At 42.7% G+C, this 18,428-nt stretch overlaps 1 protein-coding gene across 1 annotated transcript; it reads left to right on the top strand.

Moving 5' to 3' along the window:
• Positions 1-609: 609 nt before the first annotated feature.
• On the top strand, positions 610-17,927 carry KLHL31 (kelch like family member 31). The gene is made up of 3 exons (XM_044421582.1): positions 610-778; positions 4,887-6,090; positions 12,444-17,927. Exons 2-3 carry the CDS (start codon positions 4,919-4,921, stop codon positions 13,174-13,176), a joined length of 1,905 nt encoding a protein of 634 aa, XP_044277517.1. The 5' UTR covers positions 610-778; positions 4,887-4,918; the 3' UTR covers positions 13,177-17,927.
• The last annotated feature ends 501 nt before the right edge of the window (positions 17,928-18,428 follow it).

Raw genomic sequence — 18,428 nt, 5'->3', positions numbered from 1 at the left:
TCTATTCATCAGCCATCCAACAATAACAGCTCTCCAGGCAGATATTATTCAAAATATCAAACCAAAGTAAAAATGCATTAAAGCAGCCAATGTAACTAAAAAGAAATCACGAAACAGATTTCAAAGCAGAGATGCCAGCATTAGAGCAACAATTCATATTTATTTCATGTGTTTATTTGTAGTATCTATATACTGGTAAGCATAATAAAATATCCAAGCAGAATTCATTCATTTCGGTATAGAGAGACAAAGGAAAAAATATCACAGAGATAAACAGTCACCCAAAAACAAGATACAGAGCTTTACTTCAGAGTATTAAAAAGTGTAAGTCATTGAGGTGATACCAGAATAAATGAAATATTTAATAGTCCAGTCCCAATTTCATTCTCCCCATCCACTTTTTTATTTGCTATTTTGCTAGAGTAATTCTTGAAAAAGTGTAATTTCCAGTTGCCCACCCTCCCTTTTGTTGCATTTTTCAAATAGGTGCCCAGCTAAGTTTACTTGAGATTCGAAATGAAGCAAGTGCAAGAAACATCAGCCCTCCTAGGTGACAGAGAAGGGTGGGAGGAGGGGTCATTTTAAAGCACTCCACAGCGCAGAATCCAGCCTCTCATACCCACAGTGGCAGCTGGGTCACGCTAGAAACTTCAGTTGCTAGGACTTCCCAGGTGAAATCGGAACTTCCATTTCCCCCTGTATTTTCTCAGTCTTTTCAAGAGATATTCTTGTAGACATTTGTGCTGGGCAGCCCTGGGAAGGCTCTTTCCTGAGAAGGGTAAGGCTATTCTAATCCTGTTCATATTGATATTCTTATCTCTGTTAGTGTTCCTAGGTTCTGGGATGGGGGGTGGGGGGGTGTCTTTTGACATTAATTACCTGCAGGCTATAAAATCTACATAACTGATTATAGCTATGAAAAGCCATGGGAAAATCAAAGCTAACTTATAGCTAAGTATTTCTTTTTAGGGAATGTTTCCTTGTACAGTTCCTGCAGTTAAACTTGATGGACAATTTATTTAAAGGAAACTCATCTCATTAACCCCAAGAACATCAGGTACTAGGATTTCATGGCAGCAGCGTTTTGCCATGAGCGTATTTTGATTTATAGAAACATAATGAAAGATAGATCTAAAATATGATTAAATCAATATTCTACAAACTAAACAGTAAACCCTTCAGCAGAATCTTCAGTACTCTTGGTTAACAATAGTCCAGTTAAATAAATGTGCCAAAATAAAGGCAATCTGCTTTTTTTTATCTTCCAAACATCCCTGAAACTAGCAAAGAGAGAGAGTTAAGCATCCAGATTATGTTAAGGTTTCTCAGCCGGTAACAACGAAATCAGCTGAACTTTTCATAACAGAGAGGGAAAGTTGTTGCAAATGTATACCTAGAAAGAAAGGAAAAGAATTAAATCCCAAAGAAAGAAATGCACTTTAAAGTGTGTCTTAAAATGGCTTTCAGGCCAGGGAACAGGCTATTCTTGGAAATGACTCTGATAGGCTTCAACAGATGCACGCTCAAGGAATGTGGCTGGGGAGGGCAAAAGGGGAAGCGAGCAGCTGACCCAACACTTTGGCAGAGCACCGTCCTCGGATCGCAGCTCCTGGCATGCGGTGCCACTGACGCTCCTGATGCGCACGCGGCCCCCCCACTTGCCCCGCACGGGGTCGTCGCCTAGCGGGAGGGGGCTGTGCTTCGCAGAGAAGGCACCCACCAGGCCTCGCTCTGCTGGAAATGCTGAAAGAGCATGTTTCAGAACGCCACTTCACCGAGGATGCAGGAAAGCAGCAACTGCGTGATGTGCTGTTTTATGGTCAGTGATATCCCGGCGTATTTTTAACGTTTGGCCCCATGCCTGCGTGGGGCACATGGGTGCTTCTTTGTGAGTGCAGGTGCACTCATATTATCTGCTCACTCAAGTCCTTCAGTTTAAGAGATTGCATTTTAAATTAAACCTATTTAATAGGCGCTAGCACTAATGCAAATTGTGCTGTGCGAGTGCAAGGTACCCAGTGCAACAGCTGGGATAATAGGTTTTCTGGGGGATCCAATGGAGCCAGCTAATGCTGTTGGCATTGCTCCAGAGGTCCCTTAAGCTAGTGCAACATAATTTACATTAATGCTCATGTCCAAGTGGATAGTGCCCAATACGTTTATTCAATGTCTACTTTACCCTTCTGCCAAGGGACCCAAAAGTATTTCCTTCCCTCCCACATTTTATCCTCACTATCACTCTGTGAGGCAGCCTGGGCTGGGAGAGGGTGCTTGTCCTGTGGTCATCCACGGAGCCACATGGCTGACCAGGGGTTGGAACCCAAGTTCCAGCCCAACTCTTCAAGCTCTGCATCCAGTGAGCCAAGTGCTTCACTCCATTATTGCTCCTCTGCTACTCAAAGATGAGAGGCTGATGTGGACAGCAGGGTCTGCAAAGCTGAGCTCCCACTGTTGGCCTAAAGAGAGAAGGTGACTGCTTTTTGAGCAAAGTTCCACAAACTCTTGGTTATGTGGCAGAGCGTGCAACTGGGAGCTTGGTGCATATTCAGGGTGAAAGCTGGAATCAGAGTCTGGTTTGATGAAACCAGAATGCACAAATATACTGCACTTTGGAGACAGTTAGAAAGTAGGCTCGTTTATAGTAACTTAATCTGGTGATTTCAATGTGAGTTGGGTGCAAATAGATCAGTTCAACCACAACCATTCTCCCCAGCCACAACCATTCTATTGTATAGGCATACACACGGACGTAAGGTCTGCAGATGTGAAAAATGAAGACCGTCCGATTCCACCGAATGGACGTGGAACATGTGCCTCATTTGGCACCATCCCATGTGGCTCTTGCCACGGGCTAATGCCAGGGAGCATTGCTTCTAATGAGGGAAAGAGTTACCTGAACCCATTCTTCATTATTCCTAGTTGTTATTACTTAAAAAAGAAAAGAAACCCTTTTTCATATAAAACACGTAAAAGGCTACAGTGGGCCTGTTCTACCCAATTCAGTAGAAGAAAGGTCTGTAAAGGAACAGACATGGCCACAGGTGTCAACATCTTGTATTATTTTGAAATTTTATTTGCTGCTTTTCCAACATTGGTGGCATTCAAGGTGGCTAATCAAATATAATGAATGTAATAAAACAGCAGATAAAAATCAAAGGGCATATCATAGCACATAATGGAGGAGCCATAAAGCAAGCAGCATAAAAACAGCAACTACTCCTTAAATAGAATAACCAACCAGTATAAGAAATCAGGTGAGGGTTATTTATCCTAGGAATTACTGAAGACAAATGCAGCATCCTGTACACATATAGCTTCCACTTTCAGTTAAGAATCCAGGATATGAACCTGGAAACTCCAGGTTCTGCATGGGTTGAACAACCCAGATTTAACCCAACAACAAGCACAAGTAGGTTTGTAAGAGCAACTGTCATCAAAATTTTTAAATCCTTTGACTGCGTATACAATCATTCAGCTTACTAGAAGTGGGGAAATCATTTTGATTTCTTGTAGCAAAATGTAAAATATAAATATAAAATACAAAAAATACACTAAAAGCATATGAAACCTACAATACTAGGAGTCACCAAAGATCAGAAGATACGCTGGTATAATCCAAGTAGTTCAAAAGATTCAAGGTCTGGTATGATCTAGTTATTTGAAATGGGCAGTATAGACACCATTTGCATAACAGGATGTCAGTGCTTTGTAAAGAACTGGAAACGTTAGTTTCTGGAATGGGACAGGTTGGCAATGCTCATCGAGGAGACCTCTGGTGACTTGACCTGGTCCAGAAATTAGCAATGCCACTCATTTCCAGGGCTCCTCTATGAAGTGCTGGCTCCCTGCTATGTTGACAGTGGATCCCACTGGGGCAAGGGAATGAGCAGAAGCACAGCAGCAGTGTAGGATAGTGTCCAGTAGGACTACTCTGTACATGTAACTGGTCGATTTATTGACTGATTTTTCTACCATATCCTGCCCTTCGACAAAAACAGGAAAAAGTTGTCATGCATAAATCAAGCAAAATCCTATTATGTTGCCATGTGTGAGGGCATGAAACCAAGAGGGCATGGGAAATGCCAAGAAAGCAGATATTAATAATGCAAGAGTGTGTACTCAGAAGTGTGTACTTTGTGTGTGCACAAAGGAAGCTCTGCCAGGTATTGCAATGGAAAATTAAGTTGGTCCTACCATAGCCATCCAGGCTGACATGCAAAACGAATTCTTCCGTGACCTCTAACAGGATGATCAATTACACTTTGCACATGTAAATATAGACATTAATGCTCTGTATTGTCTTCTCCAACATTTCCACGTTCATAGTGATGTTCTTGAGGAAGTTTCATCTCAGTGGGTTACTATGTCTACCCGGAAAGGACAGAGCAATCTGTCCTTACATATGAAGGACAGGGACAGCTTCAGATTTAAATGAATAAATATCCAGTCCCTAAGTATGTTGCCTTGGAACTAAATTCCATTTGTACCTAATGGGACTTGTGTCAAAGTGCAGGTGTATTTTTCTGTGCTGCACCAGAGATTAGCAGCTGAAAGCAAGATCTCCTTATATGCAAAGCAGCTGTACCAGGCAGGAAGGTCTGAGAGATACTGCCCTGGTAGGAGGTCATCCATCTGAGAAGGTTTGTGGCTGAATCAGGATTATGATTTGAGACACTGAGTGAATATAAACTCCATGCACCAGCTGGCAATTAACCAAACATAAAGTGCAGAGAGGGATATTTGGTATCCTGCTATTTTGCGCCGCCTTCTCACTCTGCTCACTGCCTATAAGGATGCTTCATGGTCATTTTCAGTCAGATGCTTAAATCCACAAAAGGAAAACATGACTCTAAAAATTGTTGGTTTATTATTGTTCTGTCTTTCAGCAAGCTCTTGGCTGTGATATTATATTGCAGTCATGGCGCCTAAGAAGAAGAATGTCAAAAAGAGCAAGGCGGATATCAACGAGCTGACCATCATAGTGGAGGATGGGCCCCTCAGCAAGCTGAATGGTCTGAATGGCCTTTTGGAAGGAGGGAATGGCTTCAGCTGCGTCTCAACCGAAGTTTCTGACGCTCTCTATAGTCCCAATCTGCTGGAAGGGCTGTGCAGAATGAGGCTGGAAAACTTCCTCTGCGATCTAGTTATTGGCACCAAAACCAAGTCCTTTGACGTCCACAAGGTGGTGTTGGCTTCATGCAGTGATTACTTCCATAACATCTTGAAGAAGGATCCATCTACACAAAGAGTGGACCTCAACGATGTCTCTCCCCTGGGCCTAGCTACTGTCATTGCATATGCGTACACTGGGAAGCTCACACTCTCACTGTACACCATAGGGAGCGTCATCTCCACAGCCATTTATCTTCAGATCCGTACCCTTGTGAAGATGTGCAGTGACTTTCTGATGCAAGAAATTAACGTGGAAAATTATATGTACATTGCCAACATTGCAGAGACCTATGGACTAAAGAATGCCAAGGAAGCAGCACAGAAATTCATTAGAGACAACTTCATTGAGTTTTCTGAATCGGATCAGTTCTTAAAACTTACCTTTGACAGGATCCATGAACTACTTGCAGATGACGATTTGCAGTTGCCTTCTGAACTTGTTGCATTCCAGATTGCAATGAGATGGCTGGAATTTGACCAAAAAAGAGCAAAATACGCTGCTGATCTTTTGAGCAACATTCGGTTTGGTACCATCTCAGCCCAAGACTTGGTGAATTATGTTCAGACAGTACCAAGAATGATGCAAGATTCAGATTGCCATAGACTTCTGGTGGATGCCATGAATTACCACTTACTTCCCTACCACCAGAATACCTTGCAGTCTAGGAGAACGAGGATACGTGGAGGGTTGCGAGTCCTTGTTACAGTTGGGGGACGCCCTGCTTTAACTGAGAAATCCCTTAGTCGAGACATTTTATACAGAGATCCTGACAATGGGTGGAAGAGACTCACCGAGATGCCAGCTAAGAGCTTCAACCAATGTGTCACTGTGATGGATGGATTCCTTTATGTGGCAGGAGGTGAAGACCAGAATGATGCCAGAAATCAGGCTAAGCACGCAGTCAGCAATTTTTGCAGGTAACCGAATATTTATAAGAAGGGAAAGGCAGCATGTTCTGGACAGAACAGCTCCAGAGGGAGAAAGGGAAAGAGAGCCAGGGAGATGTAACTGCAGTAATTCACAAAGCAGAAGAGGAAAACATCATCATCATTGAATTACTGATATTTATATACCACTTTATTTTCTAAAAAGCCACCAAGATGGTATATAGTAGTTTAAAATAATACGCTCTGAAATAAAAATTAAGAATGTTAACATCATTAAAACATTAGACTATTAAAACAAGTATATAATTAATGATTTATGAAGAGCTTCTTATATAAATACCTGTAGCTAATAAAATGCCATCCAAACCATGCAACAAGGGAATACCTGTAAATGGGCAATTTTTTAAAGAAGAAAAATCAGTCAAATAAGTATCTGTTTGAAGGCAGTAGCTGGACACCACCCATTCACATAGAGTTGTAAGGTCCTTCGTATTGTAGGAGATGCGTTTCATCCATCTGGTGTTGTAGTATCAGACCTTTAGCTGTCAAAAGAACATCCATTTATGCTGAACATTCATTAATTTCCAAGCATCAGCTAAATAATTTAAAGAGCATGTTGTTAAATTCTTCCTAGTTGTGATGCATGGCTGTGGGTGCGATAGCAAACCATGGTTTGTTAGCCATGAGCAACCCAGAAAGAGAAGCCTCAGGTTTTTTTTTGCTGTGTTGTGGATGCAGGGTTGCTTTAATCATGGTTGGTTACTATGTGTGAATTCAGAACTGTGGATTATTCATGGGTTGTTTCGTCAAGCTACAGATGCAGCAGGCAGGAGTAATAAAAATCAACATCTCCCCCGCCCCCCCGAACAGGTGCTTATATATGCCAATATTAGTTCACCGCAAAGGCATTTGAGTTACAAAAAAGGCAGTGTCCAAAAAAAGAAGGAAATAAACAACCTATGGAATAAGAAAACCATGTGTTCTTTATTCATCTACTAGTCAAACCTTGAGTAGGGCAATAAACCATGAGTTAAAATAATCATGGCTTAGCAGTGTGTGACTCAGGCCTGTATTTTATCCAGTCTGGTTTCTTGGATAGGGTTTTATGTAGAAAGAACGACCATTTGGTCTATTGTGCTGCTTCCAAAAACATCTATTGACTGCATTCAGAAGAGACACACATCTCCAATAGCTGATTTTCCATAGGCCTTGATAAGGCACGATGCTAAACATGTCATGAATACCCATGTCTGTCTTTTAAAAACAATGAATGTATAGCAGGCATGGGATGGGAGGGGCATCTTTTTTGTTGGGACAAAAAGGTTTAGTCATTTCCTCCTGAACCATAATCCTGGCAAAAATCCCATATACACTGACATACTCAGGTTATTGAGCCTAGAATGAAACCTCCTAATGACATCAGTGGGTATTAGTGATAAATCCTGAGTTAACTTTACAGCATCCTTCCCAAACCTGACAATCTCCGGATGTCTTGGATTAAACTCCCAACATTCTAACTGGGGTGATGGAAATTATGGTCCAACACAACTGGAGAGTAGTGTGTTTGGGGACAGCTCTACAGGTTTTGGCCCCTAATGTCTTTTCTTCCTATGTTTTCCTTAGGAAATCAGCTTACAACTGTGGCTGGGTTCACATCACAACCAGCAAGCTGCATGGTTTCTTGCCTGGATGTCCCTGGCAGACATTCCAAGGGTTTCTGTGCTAGCGTGGTTTCCACCCTCCTTGCTCAGTCCTCCCTCTGTTGGCCATCAACCCATCATGCCTGAAAGTCAATCCTGCACTGGATGGCTGGAGCAGTTCCCACAGCTGCTGCTCTTTACAGGGGCCCGTGTGTTAGCTGCACACCAGGACTGTGGAAACCATGAGACTGGGTTTGGATGTCCCGGGAAACTCCGGTGAAGCATGGAAACGATCAAACAGACTATTGTTGCTTATCGTGGTTTCTTAAAACCAAACGTACCCTGCTGAAATATCATGACAGGGTTCTGACAACTCAGCAGACCATCCTGTACAACAAGCCACCGTGTCTTGTTGTGTCATGCAGACCTGTATTTAGAGTTGGAGAGAAAAACGTACATCAATTGTTATGACAAGCTATTATTGCTGTGGCCTTCTCCCATCTTTTTTCATTATGAAAAGTGTATCGACTGCTTACCATAAGAGCAGATGGATCGGCTATGGGCCAAACTAGTTGTGACAGCAAGAATCTCCTTAATCTCCTTAATTCTTGTGACAGAAAGAATTAAGATCTCTTGTTGATTTTGTTTTGCTCATTGATGCTGCTTTGAAGGGTGTTAAATCCCTTGCCTTTACCTGCCAATGCAACTAGGGATGTGTGAGGAATCCATGTTGAGATCGGAATCTGCCAGGTTTCCTGAGCTCAGCTCCCTGGACTCCCATGTCCACCTTGATGTGGACCTGAATCCCAGTTCCTGGCAGGCCTGCCCGACATCTGTGTGGCACCCGTGGGGAATCACGCTCCCTCCACTGTGCAAAGAGCATCCTTTCTTTGTGTGTGGCTCTCATGGGGCTCACCAGGAATGGAGCCCCATGAAAATGGGGCACAAGCAGTGTCCCTTTGTCCCATGAGCATTTGCAGACTTCCTCAGCTGGGCTTGTTTTCTGAGACCAGGCTGAGCATGAGAGGAAGTTACCAAATGCTAGAGGGCCAGATTCTGTGGAGCTTTGATGCACCCCTAAATGCCACACTACCTCCTTTGGGTTATTAGTAGTTCTGAGGCAGTGGTGGCAGCCAGGGAGAGACAGCATCTGTACTGGAGTTACAAGACAGGGCATCTCGGGCTCAAATCGCACATCCCCCATGCAGGTAACCATAGCTGAGTTGATGACTCTTAGCCTCACCCATAGTGCATTTCAACTATTGAATCACAGTGGCTGGCTGTGTGAGCTTGCCTCTGCCCTCAACTCATTTCTGGGCCTTAGGGAAGCATTTCTGGGCCTTGGAATGACTGGACATTTCAAACGTTCATGCTGTTAAGCATGCCCAAAAGTTGATGAGAATTTCAGGACTGGAGTTCAGTTTCCTACTGATGAGAGGGCACTGGAATTTCAGGATTCCTTTGTGATATCTGTTTTGTTTAGAAATACACTAGCAGATTATAATGGATGTTCTCTTCTATGAAAAGTCAGTAAGGGTGCAATTTTATGTGGGCAGAACAGAGAAAAAGTCATACGAGTCCTATATTCCCCAGCAAGCTAACTGAGGAATGCTGGGAACTGTAGGACTCTTTTATGTTAAACTTTTCAGTTTAAACTTTTCAGTAGGACTCTTTCTGCTTAAACTTTCATAGGATTGCACCTTAGACTCCTAAAATAGGATTGTGTAGGATTGCACTCATCAGATTCCCCAAAGCAATAGAACACAGCCACTTCAACAGGGTGATTCCTTCCTTGCTTTCTATCTCCTTTTATTTATATTTATTAAATTTTTAGCCTACTTTTTCTTTTCTTTCAAGGAGCTCAGAGTGGCTCCATCCCTGCATACTTGCTGAAAATCGTCACCCTCCAGAGGCAGAAGAGAGAGAGGGTGGGGGGCACCAAAGCCCCTTCATCTTTGCTTGTTAAGGCCTCAGCTGCCAATGCATTGCCAGACTATAGACCTTTGCCAGGCAAAGCCATAAAATCACATTTTAATCCGACTGGCCATCACTTAAAACAGGTTGCTGTGATAGAAGGACCTTCGGTCGCACCCAGCACTTCTTATGTTTTTCTCACTTCCTGTATTAAGTACATACCGTGGGGCGCAGGGTGGGGTAGTGGTGAGCATGTGGGACCAGGATGCAGGAGACCCAGGAGCTACTCAGTCATGGAGTTCACTGGGTGACTTTTGGTTACTCACTGACTCTCAGCCTATCCTTCCTAACAGGGTTCCTGTGAAAATGAAATGGAGAGGAGGATGGCTGTGAGAGTCACCTTGCTTTCCTTGCAGGAGGAAAACAGGTGGAATAGAAATTTAATGATAAACCAAATGCAACCATTGAATTACAGACATCACTGAATCAGATAGTCAGTTATTTTGCACACTGAGCACTCCAGAGGGAGGGATAGTCACCTTAGTCTGCTGCAGATAAAATAGCAGTCCTGCGGTACTTGCCCAGAATAAGGGCACGGCCCTATGTGGCTTGCTTGGGAAGGCAGGCCTTTCTTCTGTCCTGCTGACGTAGGATTACAGACTTAATTTCAGCATAAGCTTTTTGTGGACTGGAGTGCACAGCAAATGATAAAAATCAGATTGGTCAATTTGTAATTGGAAGATTCTCATTGCCCAGTTCTGAGCGTTTGTGGTATCATATTTGTCCATCGTCGTTTTAACCTTATACTTCCTTCTTTGCCTTCCTTAGGATTATGACCAGTATAGGATATTTTTGGACTGTGGTGAAGGCCTGGTAGAAATAGGACTCAAGAAGTCAGCCTTGTTTACATTGCTGAGATACCTGCTAGCTCCAGTGGCCACAAAAATGAGCTTTCAAATGCCAATTCTGAAATCGTCATCCATCAAAGCCACTGGAAATGCTCACTTCCATTTTGGTGTTATCTAGGCCACACTTCACATTATACAGGGAACATACCAAGGAAGCCAGAACTTGTTACTTCACAAGGGCCATGTTTAAATATTTCCAGTGCTGCATTTTAGGACATATGTTTTTAGCCGTATTTACATATACTAAGAGAAAAAGCCTCTCCTTTTATTCCCCCCCTTTACATATGTATAATGTATATGGAGATGTTCATTTTGTCTAAACATTGCGCAGCAACTTGGTATTTTTAACAATCAACAAACAATTTCTGGGAAGTAGCATCCAGTCTCAAAGGAAATCAATTGACCAGGCATGGTCAGATTACATTAACTGGCAATTCAGTTTGATTCTATTAGTAAGCTGGCAATTAATTTTTCACATGCCTCTTCTATATCCAAAAGAGTGGATACAGTACACATCCTAGACACAGGTTCTGTCCAGTTCTGTTAATGAATTACTGAAATATAATTTTAAAAAATAAGTAGTGAAGTACATAATATGCAGATCGTATGAAATTACATATTATTAAATGTATGGTTTTATAAATACAAATCTCTTGCCAAGGAAAGTGGAAATTTTCCAATGAGCCCAGCTCTGTAGTTGTGTGTAACCTATCTGACGGCTCTTGCTCCACATAAACAGGAATTTTGAGCTATTAGTATTAGTATCAAAAGACAGACAATTGCCTTCTAATTTGTGTTCATTGACAGAACTGCGGCCTGCATAGTGTCCATATTTATTTCCCTTTCCTGGGTATTTTGGTTCTAACCTTTCCCACTGATTTTCATATATCCATGCCGACCATCAGAGTTGTGCTAGCCAGTTGAAATAACTACCCTCAGGGTGTTCTTCATGAGGTATTTATTGACCACAGCTGTTTGTCACTTATTGTCTACTTAACCAAGGCTGCTTCTTCCAAAAGGATTTGAGGGTCTTTCACATGAAAGTTCTTTTTTCCTGGGGGAATTTCTTCTCTGCCTTTCTATATGTCCTTCTATGTTCCCTTACATAACACAAGATGGAGCTGTGGTATAGAGAGAAACTGAGGATTTAGGCAAGGCCTATGTAGATAATAACAGCTCCATCCAGGAAAAATACTCCATTTCCTCACTCTAAAAAAATGCTGTAAAAATGGCTGGAAAACAGGTGGTAGGCACTGGAGAAAGACAACATCATTAAAAGGACCCACAACCTTCTGTGAGTAAAGAATCACGAGGGCACAATAAATGCCTCAGACAGAGAAGATCTTAGAGAAATACAGACCATTGCAATGAGGTGTGACAAAGGAAGTTCTGTTTTCTTCAAAGGTAACAGTACTGGGTCCTATGTACATGTGGCTGAATCTAACTGGGGCTACAGTACTGGCGAAGGAAGGATCCATTCCTTGGATTCTACTTTAGGAATACATTTATTACATTCCCTTGCCCTATAGCTGCTCTTTGCACCAGATAATGCAACTAATTTAAGTAATGGCCAGTCTTTGGAAAAACAGATAATGTGGATCAAAAGAGAACTTTTAGAGGGACGAAACTGGGAAGATGACACAGGGAGGGAAGGAGTTGGGGAGGTCTCCCTGCTAGCGCTGGGGCCTTGATTTGATCCAAAAGTGGGTGGTGCTGCCTTCATTTTTGGAAAAAGCCATAATCCAATCAAGACAGTGCATCTAGTTCAGCACTTTCAAAAAGGATCACTCTTGACAATATACAGTGGCCTTGGCTGTTAAGAGGTGTAGCCAGCAGAGAGCAGGAGGAACGCAAGCTTGTAAGTAAAGTCAGTGTTTTGGTTGCATCAATAATCCCCTTTTTACCACTCGTGTTCTTTCAGGTACGATCCTCGCTTCAACACGTGGATTCACCTGGCCAACATGAATCAAAAGCGCACTCATTTCAGTCTGAATGTATTCAATGGCCTCCTTTATGCTGTTGGCGGCCGCAATTCTGACGGGTGTCTCTCTTCAGTCGAATGTTATGTCCCTGCAATTAATCAGTGGCAAATGAAGGCACCGCTGGAGGTGGCTAGGTGCTGCCACGCTAGTGCCGTCATTGATGGTAGGATCCTGGTCACAGGAGGCTATATAAACAATGCTTATTCCCGCTCTGTCTGCATGTATGACCCTGCTAGCGACAGCTGGCAAGACAAGCCCAGCCTAAGCACTCCGAGGGGCTGGCACTGCGCCATTTCCCTGGGGGAAAAGGTCTACGTCATGGGGGGGTCTCAGCTGGGAGGTCGGGGTGAAAGAGTCGATGTGCTTCCCGTTGAGTGCTACACCCCTTATCCCGGCCAGTGGAATTACGTTGCTCCTCTCCCAACGGGTGTGAGCACCGCAGGCGCTTCCATCCTTAATGGGAAAATGTACTTAGTGGGAGGCTGGAATGAAATAGAGAAGAAATACAAGAAGTGTATTCAGTGCTACAACCCCGACCTGAATGAATGGACCGATGAGGATGAGTTACCTGAAGCCACCGTAGGCGTGTCGTGCTGCACCATCGCCATGCCCAACAATAAGACCAGGGAATCCAGGGCTAGCTCCGTATCCTCAGTGCCGGTCAGCATTTAAGGGCGCAGTCCTATGCATGTTTAGGCAGAAAAACGCCCTACAAGTCCCAGCATTCCCCACCCAGCCATTTCTTTCTAAACATGCATAGGATCGTGTCCTAACTATTTAAAAATGTAAGTTTAAAAGAGCTAGGTTCAATTTTTTTTTAAAAAAAGTTTACTTTAGACAACCACATTATAATCCCCGTAAAAAGCCATGTGTACCTACAGGGGGGGATTGTGGGAGATGGGGAACATTTACATGCCAGTGGCTTTAAAATCCAGTTTTGCAAAATTGGCCAATTTTTAAGATATAGCAAATACATGGTATGACCCAAGACACTTTAAAAGTAGTATATTTGTTTAGCACAAAACAGAGGCCTTCAGTTTGTCCCCAGACTTTGAGTATTGAGATTTTGTTGTTGTTGTTCCTAACAATTTATGGCCTTTTAAATTCTCCAATATGATAGAAATGGTTTAAAAAACCCCCAAACCCTCACTTCTTCCCTGCTACTTCTAAACAGATCATCCTGTTTTTAAAAGTTTCATGTCCTGCATAAAATCATGAAGTAAATATTGGATGGATTAATATTTCTATAGATCAAGAAATTACATTAAAATAAAATGATGCATTTTTGGTGCCCTGCAGTGGTATTGTGGTGGATCACACTGCACATAATTCAAGAACATTTTCCTATATTAATTGGAATTTATCTTATTTTGCCATTTGATGTAATTTAACTCTTCATGGCAGCTAAGATCAATAGATTCTGAATCCCACTGTGTATATTTGGATCTTGAGCATTTTTTAATCTTGAATTACTCTCAAGGTCTATTCCACAAGTTGCATTGATTTTGACATTCAGCAGACAGACAAATAGATTTTAGACATGCCACATAGAACTATCCATTTGAGATTCTCTTTTGCAATGCATGGAGAGCTATCAAACCCTTTACAAGTCAGAGCACCGCAAGCATACTTGTTCCTTTTATATATCCCTGAAGCTTCACACTTGACTTCTTTCCTGCTGCAGTTTCCACACACAAGACAGAAAATACTGTCAATAAAAAGTTCATAATATCATTTAAAGCATTTCCAGGCACTGGAGGAAAACAATGTTATGAAAAGGCCCAGGGAAGTCTATAAGGGATCACAAGTGCACAAAATTTTGTGAGTACTACCCAAGATCAGCAACCCATGACTCTGGATTGTACTCTGTATATGCAACCTTAAGAATGCTCAGAAGGAAGTTCCATTCAAGTTAATGGAGCATATTTCTAAGTAGATATATATAGAATCACAGCCTAAGTTCTCATTTAAATTCATCTTGATCATACCATGTAGATTTGTAGAAACCCTACAAAATGAATGTAGCATTTTCCTAAATTTCCTAAATTCATTTGGCCTATAACAAAAATGGTCTCTACACTACCATTTTTTCCATTGCCACACGGTACACTGAAATATTACCCTAATGACTCATAATAATAGGTAAGCTGCAATTGGAAACATTTTTTGGTCCAATAAATAGTTGAAGTTGAAGTAGTACCATTTAGGGTCGAATGATGAGATTTTTGGGATCCAACACCTTAATGTTAATTTAATAAAGCATTACCACTTGAATTGCTTATATGATGTAGTATTGGAAGACGAAGAATCAGGTGCAATTAGATGAGTCTGGAAAGCCGTTTTTGTGTCATTTATATACTTGAATGGCCCCGTCAGTGTCACTCAGTCATACATCAAAGCAATATTGTAACGCTAGAAATCACTTCTGTTTCTTCACAATCTGCATGAGAAAACGACCCAATTCGTGTGGGTTTTGTACGTGTGTGTGCGTGCGTGTGTGCGTGTGCGCATGTGTGAGTGAAGGTAAATCATAGACCAGAAGCCTGCTTGCTTTTGGGCCAATGCAAATACCCCACCAAGCTTAAGTATTGCAGAGCCACACAGCCTGGTGTGTTTAAAATAGGGGCAGTGGGAATGTATGCTGCAGGTTCCCAGTGGGCCTTGTAATGCCTGCCAGTTGCAGGAGTTCTGGCAAAGAATCCTGGGTCTGATCCAGCATGGCACCTTCAAAGCAAGAGTTAAGTCGACTCAGTGTGGAGAGCTGCCAAGGCCCCATCAGTGCTGACGCCGCTGCAAGGGTCCCCCTTTTCCGGTGTCTTGGTAAGTGTTTGACACCACTACTGCAATTGCCCTACAGTGTGTGGGAGTTGTCATGGGGGGATCTGGAACCTTTCAAAAGGTTTATTGTAACATTGATCTTCTTTTAACACTCTTGGCAATAGTATTTGCTATTGGTAATCACGGGTTTCTGGAAGTCACAATCCAACAACATCTGGAGGGCCACCTGTTTCCCCGGCCTCACGGGGCATTGTGGGCAATTACAATGTCACCTGCTTTGCGCTACTTAGCCAAATACCACCAACATGCGCCTCCTGCATATTTCCACATCTAGACAGTAGGCAGATGGGAGAGCTGCATGCGAACATGGTGGCTGCCTCCACACATGGGGAGCCCACTGGGGGACTGGGCCCTGGCAGGAGGATGCATTAGGGATCACACAGAGATCCTCAGCAGGTACACTTCCTCATGATTGGTGGAGTACAGGGATTCCAGTAAGGGGGAGAGGGAGCGGAGCATTTAAGTCTGCTGCTGATCTCAATGGGGTATATATACATAGAGCCTCAGCACACAATCCCCATCTTGAGGGGCAGTGTCTGTACCTGCTTTAAAAAAAATCACACATACGTGGGGTGTGCCTTTGATTCCCCCTCTTACTATTCCACCGAGGAGAGTGAGGGAGAGATGTGTTGTTGGTACCTGCCATATTCGGTTTCCTCAGCTTTCCCGAAGAGATGTGTGCAGGCTTTCCATCTGTAAAGGATTTTGAAGAGAGGGGAAGGGAACAGAAGCCGAATTGTGCCTTGGAGCCTTGTGTGTAGTGAGGCCAGAGGGTCATCACCGTCTCTCGTCACTGCACAGCTTACCATCCAGTTCCGAGTGCTGTGAAACATGCGGCTAAGCTTCTCCGTGTGCAGCTTCGCCGTTCCAGTACTGGCATGCAGCAGAGCTGCCCCAGCTAGTCACGCAGACTTTGGAGGCGGGGCCTTGCAGGAAAGATAGAAGGAGAAGTTTTGCAGAACCGGCCAAGCCCCGTTCGTTGGGAAGCCATTGCAGAGAGTGGGACCTGGGAAAAGAGTGCACTCATGGCCGCTTCTGTGGACCACCATCCCTTGTGTCCATTTTTAAATTTATTAGGATTCTGGCTTTTCCTGAGGTGTTCCTGAGTGATGAGATGCGGTTATTATGTATGAAAGGAATGAAATCAGGGATAATTCTGGGCTAGCCTGGCTCAAAGATTATGAAATTCAGAACAGATAGAAGTACTTCTTCCTGCAACGCATCATGGATTGATGGCATGCATTGCCACAGGATGATGTTCCTGGCTTTGAAAAGGGATGGGCTGGATCTCTGGATCATGGAGGGTGGATCTCTCAATGGCTGTTAGCTATGGAGGCTATATGGAGCTTCCAGCTTCAGGGGCAGCATACCAGTTGCTTATCAGCCTCAGTGGTATGCAGGACTATTGTTTTCAAGTCCTTCTTGTGGGCGTTCAAGGAGCATGCTGTGCTCAGCAGGGTGCCGGACCATTGCTCTGATCCAGCAGGGCTCTTTGGGGGTAATTAGGTAATTTTTTTAGCTAGTAATTGGGGCTTTAAAGCTCTGAAGCCACTGAACAGGCACAGGAGACGTCCAGAGGAAGGGCTGCTACAGCCATTGCTAAGAAACCAGGGCGCTGCCATCTTGTCTTTTCCTTCTCAGTGGGTTTTTGGCATGAAGAAAAAAGATAGAAAATGTGGGAATACATGAAAAACACCTCACCTGGAAGCACCCCGATGCACACTTTTAGAACACAATCAGTGACAACATTTTGGAATATCACACTGAAAACCCATTGAACTGTTAGGGGTGACTACAGAAGTGGTGAGACTGAAGGCACTTTCTGCACAGATAACTGCAATTTGAGTAGCCCCATCCATTTCAACAGTGATACTCACTGGTTAGAATAACGGCTTGTGCCACAGTGAATCACTTCCAATTGTTCAACCTCCCATAGATCCACAAACTCCAGAGTCAAGACACTGGAGTTAACTATACGTACTTTTCCCAGTTAGATCAGCTGAGACTAGGAAACCAAGCAAGACTGTAATGCTATTGCCAAGAGTTACCACCTTTTATATGGAACCTGTCCTAGTCCTGTTAAGGCAAGCCTGACATGCAGAAATTGGGTGGTTTAAGCTTTTTCAGGCATAGATAAGTGGGAAGTAGAGAAAATCCCCCAGGCTGATTTCTTTGGGCCAGGCAATAGTGAAAGGCAGAGAAGTTGGACTAGTAAAGAAACGAGTGACCCTGAGCCACAGAAAGGACGCCTACAACATGTTGACAGATTGAAAGGCGGTAAAAAATGCTAATGATAAACAGATGTTAATCACAAGACAGTGTATATTGTTTGCACTTTTCTATCCAAAAGATCTTGAAAGAATAAGGGTAAGTGGATGTCAGATGAGATGTCTGGATAGTACATGTTGTATGATAAAAGAGAAAGGCTACTGTCACTGGAAATTAAAGATTATGCTAATAAAAGTACTGATGATTCACTGATTTACAATGTGGTAGATTGTAAGTAATGAATGTGAATGCGGAAAGCATATCATTTGGTGTAAATTTGCTTTTTACATTGTAGATATAAAACTCAGAAATGGAAATTACTGTATCGAGCAATTTCTCATAGTGTGATGTCTATAAATACACTGTACAGAGATGGGCATCTTTTAAAATCACAAACCCACACCTTTTGGCCTAGTAGGCAATAGCTACAATCCTTACAGGAATTTAATAAGATTTTTATTACTGCAAAATAGGAAGTGCCATAGCAGAACAAATGCTGACAGAAAATGTATTTTTACCACAACACTACGAGGTATTTCCTTGTGAACCTTCAAATATTTTTTTATTTTAAAAAATCCTGGGAAGTCAATTTAATACCACATGAAGGCTGTCTCCAGAGAAGTATTAAAAGCAATCTAGTATCAAAGCTGTTTCCCCTTTTAATTTCTTCCTATCTTACAGTTGAAATATTTATTTCATACCTTGAATCTATACATATAGCATAGCAGTATGGACTTGCCATCAAGTCCTTAATTTTCTCAGTACTGCCATTATCATGTGCAACTCATTTGTTGTTGTTGTTGTTTTTCCAGGGTTTT

This window comes from Varanus komodoensis, unplaced genomic scaffold, assembly GCF_004798865.1.
Source record: "Varanus komodoensis strain SLA01 unplaced genomic scaffold, ASM479886v1 scaffold12, whole genome shotgun sequence".
In the NCBI taxonomy this organism is placed as follows: domain Eukaryota; kingdom Metazoa; phylum Chordata; class Lepidosauria; order Squamata; family Varanidae; genus Varanus; species Varanus komodoensis.
The sequence above is the reverse complement of the archived record's forward strand: the minus strand, read 5'-3'. Positions and strand labels throughout refer to the sequence as shown.

Coding starts and splice junctions, on each gene's coding strand:
- KLHL31 (XM_044421582.1), top strand. CDS start 4,919: ATGGCGCCTAAGAAGAAGAATGTCAAAAAGAGCAAGGCGGATATCAAC. Junction 6,091..12,443: donor GCAGTCAGCAATTTTTGCAG/GTAACCGAATAT, acceptor GTGTTCTTTCAG/GTACGATCCTCGCTTCAACA.